Here is a 7,837-nt window from a genome sequence, read left to right as displayed (position 1 = left end):
GAAGCCAAGCAAGGGAACTGGCCACACTCTCCATCCAAAAATTGCTATCTTGTCTTTCTAGTGCAGTTTTCAATATAGTCAGCTACCACCTAACGTCTGAGCAATACTTAGAATCCTCCAGGCAGTGAGGGAAATCTTTGCTGAACAGTTTCTGTCACACAGGCACGTTCATCTTTATCATTTAGTCTCACCCCTGTGGTGCACAGGACACACAAAAGATTTCCTTTTTCAGATTTCACTCTAAGAAAATTAATAAATACAACAAGTGTCAACACCTGATGGAAGATCATGAGAACAATTACAGCAACTCACGAGCAAGAGCTCCCAACCTTTACAAAGGAAAGTTAGGGAACGGAATTACTTTGGTTAAGTTTTCATCGGTATGCCAATTTTGTATCAGTTTTTCAAAGGTAAAAAATTTAGTACTAAAATGTACACTTTGCAATTAAAAATTATATATATAATTTTTCTTGGTGTTAAGAAAACCTTTATACCCCATAGTGCTGTAACTACACATTAAAATAGCTCCTATGCATTCACTTTTAAAAATCTCCAGTTATAGCAAGGTTTTACATTAAATTATCTAAATTGCCTCCTACTTTCATTTACTTGTTTTGGACACCTCAGTTTCAGAATACACTGCTGAAACACTAAATAGAGTTAATATACTTTCAGAATAAAGAGGGTTTTGTCCATGTCTTCCTGTCAAGACCAGAAGCAGTTAGTTAACCCAAAAAGACCTTGTACCCATTCTCAACATCTTAAAAAAACAGCTGTCAGAAACACCCACTGAAGTTACAAAGTTCCTTGAAGCAAAATTCACTTTTAAATGGATCACCTGCCAGCAAGAGACAATGGTGATTCTACAACTATAGCAAACTTCTGTGTAAATCAGAGAGAACTACCTGTTCCTCTAGACTAAAAATTTGATTAACTGACACAATTTCAGCCTTTCTATTGAGACCCTCTCCTTTAGCTTAGAAAATGAAGTTTAGATTTATAATCACTATCCATTCTTTACTTACATGTGCCTTGCTTTAGGAAAAAAATCTTGTTTAACCTAACATTCTGAAATTAAAATTAGTTTTCCCTCATTTATATATATACAGCAGCCTGAGAACACATGAACTGTTTGACAAAAACTTTTTATCAGCCCATTAACCTATCTTTTAAGTGTAAAGTGAGCATTTTAAAAAGGGAAAAACTTTGCCAGCCCTTATACTTATTTAAATCATGTTGCTGAGGTATTACTGAGAACAAGATTAAAATGTATATACGTCTTAAAACCTTAAGTGAAAGCCATTTAACTAATATTTAAAACCTCTGCAATTATTAGTTTATTAGTATCATCCAGGACTCAGATGTTCAGTATTCCTCCTGAAATTACATCAACAAATGCAAATGGAAAGAATCCAAGTCAAAATTATATAACAAAACAGCACTCCATCACAAAAGCGTGTAAAATTACAAGAACGCTATTTTAAGACACTGGCACTTTAAGAGAACGATAATCTCAAAAACCACTAAATTGCCAAATTGTTCCCTAAACTGCTACGCAGATAAACGTATGACCCTAATGAATGAGCTTGAGTTTTGTAAAGAAAAATCAAATTCAAACAAATCAGGTAATTCGTACTGAGATACAAAATTTAAGTGTCTTCTTCCCTTACGTCTATTTGATTTATAAAGGGGGCAAACCATAATATAGGAAAATAGACCTAATTTAAAATGTGGTCTACTGTTTAAAAAGTTGGCCCAATTAATTGAAAATACTTTTAATGGAGGGTCTCAAGTTTCCTAAACAAGCCATGTTTAGATAAATAGGAGAAGACATTTACAGCCAGCACTTTTTTTCCAGAGCCTTTGCTGGGATTACTGTCAACAAAAAACCTTATCATGGCAGTCTTGTATTTTAAGCTCACGCTTTTGGGGATACATTCTCAGGTCTTCTTTCACGTGGGAACTGCAAATATAACTGCCATTACATGGTAATGGGAGTTAAAGAATGTTGAGTCCTCATGTAAAGATTAGAACATACTTTTCTATTAGTCCTTCAAGGACAGACTTTCAAAATGTTCGATTCTCATAATACCATGCTGAGTAGATTGGTTAACTCTTCACTTTGTAAATGTAACTGGGCTATGTGAAATTTGGTATCAACTCATCAAGATTTGAGTTTCAGTTATGGATGAAAACTGTCTCAATTCAACTTTTATTACCCTTATGAGTATGCAGGGTGTGTAGACAAAAGCTTTTTATCAGCTAACTATATGAAAGATAAACACTGTAATAATTCATGTGATCCAAAATGGGCAAAAGCAAAAGACTAGCTTCCCCTTAAGAAAAATTTCAGACCTATGAAAAGGACAACAATACTAATAAAAAAAATTGTATTTACTTAGAAGCATTCAGAATGTCAACAAAACAGCTGCAACTTTTCTTTTTTTTTTTTTTCGCAATTACAGAGTGGTATTCAGTTAACAGAACAACAATTATTTCGTATAAGCTGCATCAGAGACAACTGAAGATGAAAAAACTACCATCCCCATATATAACTAATTTGTGCTGTGCACCAACAAGAACCTGCTTTAAATTTCCATGCCAATTTACAACCCCCATACTGTACCAGGCAAGGTTAGTGGCTATTGAAAATACCACCAGGACAGGGCTATCTAAAGACACATTCGGTAGTGTGTTAACTATACAAAAAAAGACACTGTACAGTTTAAAAACAAATCTTACACAGCCTTACATTTCAATTTTTTTCTTTAAAAGGAGTGAGTTGTGTACAGGGGGGTTAAATGCTTTATAGACAAGAAAAAAAAACTGCGCTAGAACCAACTTATTCATCATCATCATCTTCTTCTTCCTCTTCGTCTTCTTCATCTTCCTCCTCCTCCTCATCCTCTTCATCTTCTTCATCTTCCTCCTCTTCCTTCTTTTTCTTGCTTTTTTCAGCCTTGACAACTCCCTTTTTTGCTGCATCAGGCTTCCCTTTAGCTCGATATGCAGCAATATCCTTCCAAAATAAAGGCAGGGAAAAGTGGTAGGAAAGACAAAACCATTAATTAAGGGGTGAAATACAAGTGACATGGCAACACTTTATGAAAAAACAAGATGCCAGACACTAACATACCAGACTCACTCCATCTCAGACTTTGAGAAACACACACAAAAATACTATGAGATAACTGTAATTAATAATCCATAACTCATGGAATGACATGGTCTAATATTTGCAATGTTATGCCTCACTGAAGTACAATTATGCACCACATCCTCACTTTAGTTTATTAAAACTACAATGTAGAGACTGATTAAAGGGTAGACACTGCCACCTTCTGAATGCAAAAAAGCATTCTACAGGTTTATATTGTCAAACCCTAATCCACAGTAGAAAATTTTGTCTTAAGAAAAAAAGTAATTTGCCATTGAGCATGCAATTAGGTTAAGAAACATCTAGAAATTGATACATTTCTCCAGAATGACTAAGCCAAAATTTAACTAATATTTCAATTAAAAACATAGGGGCTATAGCTTATTACATCAATCTACTGCATAGATCAAACTTACAATTTTCTAACTTATTAAAGTTCTTTAATCTAAGGGAGGGAACATAAATGTTTCAGGGTGTTTATGAAAAATACAAATATTACTTTGTCCAGTGTATTTCTGTGCTGCATGCCTGATCATTTAAAATAACTGAATGTGACTACCAAAATTTTCATAAATTTGGATATTGGGGAATAAGAAAACCAGCTTAAATGTATATGGCCTTTGCCCAAGTCAAATTATCAAATTATGTTAAGTCAAACCGAACATTAACCATTTATTTCATCTTCTACATTCTTTGAGAGGTAGAAAGGGACTTGTAAGACCACAGCCAATGAATGTCATACTGACGAGCTGCTATACTAAAACTGTATCACACCTCAAACTCTTAGAAGCCATAAAACAGAAAATTAAGATGAAGCACCAAGTACAGCCATTCCTCTAACATCTGGCATACCCTTTCATCACTCCACCAAGCAAACCCGTACTTCTTACCTTTTCGTACTTTTCCTTCAGTTTAGCAGCCTTCTTTTCATAAGGCTGCTTGTCATCTGCAGCAGTGTTATTCCACATCTCTCCCAGTTTCTTTGCAACATCACCAATGGATAGGCCAGGATGTTCTCCTTTGATTTTTGGACGATATTCAGAACAAAACAAGAAAAAGGCCGAACTAAAAACAGAAATTTAATTTTATAATTTTAGATTCACTAACAAGGGTACCGTATTGCCATATAAAAGCTGCTTCTAATTTCTACCATGCATTTGACAGGGTATAAATATCGTAATACGCTAAATATCCCTCATAACCACAGCTTAATTTACATAATTATCTAACTTATGATACTAGTAGTTGAGCATATGCTGTTTAGTAATGTTAAGAGTTCCAAAAGAACATTCTGCAAATTACTCTATTTCAGACTGATTATATTTCTCAAAAGAAAGTAAGTAAAATTGAGTGAAGGAAGCAAGTATATAACTCAACTGCTCTGGCTAAAACTCCCATCCAACAAGCATTTTACTTACAATACTTAAATGTGCCAATGTGAGCCAGTATCAGCCCAGAAATTTGAGTTCAGTTCCTTGAAAATAAAAACAGGCAAGATACTTACGGAGGCCTCTTGGGTGCATTGGGATCCTTGAACTTCTTTTTTGTTTCCCCTTTAGGAGGGATATAAGTTTTCATTTCTCTTTCATAACGGGCCTTGTCCGCCTTTGCCATGTCTTCGAATTTTCCTTTCTCTTTAGCAGACATGGTCTACAAAACAATTTGTCAACTTAAGTCCATATCAAGATTTTAATACACTGTCCTCTTAAACATTAAAATGAATATAGCCAGTGTCCTTTGCTAAATATTCTAACATCGCCCACTCCCATTATGCAAATGGTACCTAGGCTTTCAAAAAATCCTGATTTGGACCTCACTCTATTATCTCCTTAGTGTGTTTTAAGCCCCCTTACCTTCCACCTCTCTGAGCACTTCTTAGAAAACTCTGAGAAGTTGACTGAAGCATCTGGGTGCTTCTTCTTGTGCTCCTCCCGGCAAGTTTGCACAAAGAATGCATATGATGACATTTTGCCTCTCGGCTTCTTAGGATCTCCTTTGCCCATGTTTATTTTTTCTAAAAAACAAAAAACAATTCTAACGTTAACAATTAAATTTATGGCATTTAAACACTAACTTCTTGGGGAGTGAATGAAAAGCAAGACACTAGTTATTTAACACAGCACTGACATTAATCACTCATAATACCAAACAAGAAAATGGTAGTGATAGCCAGTTCCTAAAGAGGTGAAACCAAGCAAAAAGCGGTCCTTCGGTGTGAGCACAAAAAAAGTGTACACACAATGGTACACTCTTAGGTTACAGTATTTGTAATTTATCTGCCTGTATCTGTTCCGGATGAATACCTAACCGGTCATTTAAAAAACTTAAATGTAAAAAACCATTTTTAATCAACCAAAGGTCATAAAATGCTGTCGATTCATAAATCTGCACTACACAAGGAATAAATAGGTAAGAGCCAAAGTGAGTAGACCATTCCAAATTATGGGCCTAAATCAGCACTCATTTAAAGTTTTCCCAACGATTACTTTAAAATATTCTCTTGGCGTAAAACTTTGCAGGGAGGAGGGAGCAGCAGGAAGCCCCGGCGCTCGGACCCAGGCTGGGGGGCGGCGGTGGTATTTGCGCGGCTGCCACCGCCAGGCAGCTCGTTTCCTATCGGTTTGGCCCCGAGATGTATTTCAGTTCTGACTAAACACGTCCGGTCTGAAGTTTCTTCGAGTAAACAAGGATGAGGGACAAAAGCCACTCCTGCTCGTGGCTCGGGTTGCCCACCCCCACCCGCCAGAGGAGTATTTTTTCTAATCTGCGAAAGTTGGGGCGCCGCGCGGGGAGGCCTCCGCTCACCTTCCCGCCACTGGGCCCCCCGCCCGCCAACTTCGGGGTCGCGAGGGGAGGTCGCCGGGGCGGTGGGGCCGCAGCGCGGCCTCCACGCCCGGCTCCCCGCGCGGGGCCGCCACGTGCGCCCGGCCGCCCGCCGCCCCGCGCAGCCCGCCGCCGCCCCCATTTTGTCAGCTCGGCGGAGGGAGCAGCCCCGCTCGAAATGGGGGCTGGCTCCGCCCGCGGCCGCCGGGGCCGGCGCGCACGGAATGGCCGCTGCGCGTCTTCCCCGCCTGCGCCGCCGCCGCCGCTGCCGCGAGGGCGAGCGCGAGCGAGAATATGGCTCCTTCCCTTTGTGTGTGTGTGTGTGTGTGTGCGTGTGTGTGTGTGCGTGTGAGTGTGTGAGTGCGAGAGTGTGAGTGCGAGCGCAGGCGGGCGGGGTGCGCGCCGCGCTCTGGCGCACACACTCGGCCATGACGGCCGGGGGGAGGGGCGGGGGGCGCGCGGCCGGACCCTCCCCCTCCCCCTCCGCGGGGGGGCCTCCCCGGGAGGCGCCCCCGGCCCGCCGCTCCCTGTCTCCCTCCGCGCGGCCCGCGCGCCCCGCCGCCCCCGCACGGAGGACGCGGGGCTGTGAGAAGAGGAAAAAAAAAGTTGCCTCGGAACTGCTGCGCCCAGCTCCCCCGCCCGCGCCCGCCCGCCGCCTTGTTTTCTCTCCAGCCAGCAGCGCCGGGCCGAGTCAGCCATGTTCCAGCGAGCGCCGCGGCGCCGCTCCCCCCGCCGCCGGGCCGCCGCCGCCGCCGCCGCCGCCGCGCCCGGGCACGGGCTGGAGCTCAGGCCGGCGGGCCGGGCCCCGCGCCGCCGCCCCCGGCCCCGGCCCCGCGCCGCCGCCCGCCCGCAGCGCCCGCCGCCGCCCGCGCTCGCCGCCGGCGCCCGGCTCTGCGGTGGCCAATGCAGCCGTGAAGCGCCGCCCGCCCGCCCGCCGCCGGCCCGCCGCCCCCGGCGCACGCCGGCCGCTCGAACGCTCGGCCCGGGGGCCGAAAACACGTTAAAAAAATTTTTTTATGAAAAAAAAATTTTTTTTTGCGCCAGTCAGCGAGGACGCCGCCGCGGGTGGAAACTCGCGGGGCTCGGGGCTCGCGGTGCCTCAGGCGGCCCGGGGGCCGGGGCTCCGGCGCGGGGCAGGGCTCCCGGCGCCCGAGGAGAGGCTCGCTCCGTGCGCAGTTCCCCCCACGGTCCCCCCTCATTTGCCTTTGTGTGGATCCTGACCCGCCGGCTCCCGGCCGCGGGGATCCGGCCGCCGCGCGGGGTGGGGAGCTGCCGGAGGCGCTCTCCCCGCCGCGGCGCTGCCCCAGACTCACCCTCAGCGAGGCACAGAGTCGCCCAGTGCCCGTCCGGCTCTCACTTGCCCCGGCGCTGTCTCTATGGAGCTCAATGTACTGCAATGGCTGTGAGAGCGGGAGCCAGACGCAGCCTCCTCACTCTCTCCGCTCTGTAACATTACTCTCCAGCCAGCGCGGCTCCTATTGGCTACCGCCAACTCACGGGGCTCGCTCATTGGCCCGATACCTCCCATTGTCCTGACCAGAGCCCGTTTGCTATTGGCTGTCTCCGGGGACACGTCATCAAGGATTGAAACAGCGCGCAAATCTGAATGTGTGTGTATGCCGGGCAAAGAGGCTGAGGCGGGAGAGGCAGAGGCAGAGGCAGCAGCTGCTACGGGAAAGCAGAGCTCTATGGTGTATGTGTGCATGTGTCTAACCCAAGCCAGCCCCACACCGGAGCGGCCGCCGGAACGAAAAGGGCCTGACTTTTCCACAAGTGTCTCCAACTCCTCAGGCAAAAGAGACACCCACAGCCCTGCCCCCCCCTTCTTACCCCAAACTCACTTCCAAAGCCGTTGAG

At 45.0% G+C, this 7,837-nt stretch overlaps 1 protein-coding gene across 3 annotated transcripts; it reads right to left on the bottom strand.

Moving 5' to 3' along the window:
• Positions 1–1,313: 1,313 nt before the first annotated feature.
• Positions 1,314–7,447, bottom strand: HMGB1 (high mobility group box 1). 3 transcript variants are annotated; one of them, XM_032496356.1, is made up of 5 exons: positions 7,294–7,447; positions 5,011–5,171; positions 4,662–4,807; positions 4,048–4,222; positions 1,314–3,019 (listed from the first exon to the last, which is right to left on the bottom strand). In XM_032496356.1, the coding sequence occupies exons 2-5, from the start codon at positions 5,158–5,160 to the stop codon at positions 2,843–2,845; spliced, it is 648 nt and encodes a 215-aa protein (XP_032352247.1). In that variant the 5' UTR covers positions 5,161–5,171; positions 7,294–7,447; the 3' UTR covers positions 1,314–2,842. The 3 variants fall into 3 exon arrangements, with proteins under 3 accessions (XP_032352247.1, XP_032352248.1, XP_032352246.1); XM_032496357.1 differs by having other exon boundaries at positions 7,290–7,432; XM_032496355.1 differs by lacking the exon at positions 7,294–7,447 and adding an exon at positions 5,963–6,161.
• Between the last annotated feature and the right edge of the window lie 390 nt (positions 7,448–7,837).

This window comes from Camelus ferus, chromosome 14, assembly GCF_009834535.1.
Source record: "Camelus ferus isolate YT-003-E chromosome 14, BCGSAC_Cfer_1.0, whole genome shotgun sequence".
NCBI lineage: Eukaryota > Metazoa > Chordata > Mammalia > Artiodactyla > Camelidae > Camelus > Camelus ferus.
The sequence above is the reverse complement of the archived record's forward strand: the minus strand, read 5'-3'. Positions and strand labels throughout refer to the sequence as shown.

Coding starts and splice junctions, on each gene's coding strand:
- HMGB1 (XM_032496355.1), bottom strand. CDS start 6,122: ATGGGGGCGGCGGCGGGCTGCGCGGGGCGGCGGGCGGCCGGGCGCACG. Junction 4,223..4,661: donor AATGCACCCAAGAGGCCTCC/GTAAGTATCTTG, acceptor TTCTGTTTTTAG/TTCGGCCTTTTTCTTGTTTT. Junction 3,020..4,047: donor TGAAGGAAAAGTACGAAAAG/GTAAGAAGTACG, acceptor TTATTTTGGAAG/GATATTGCTGCATATCGAGC.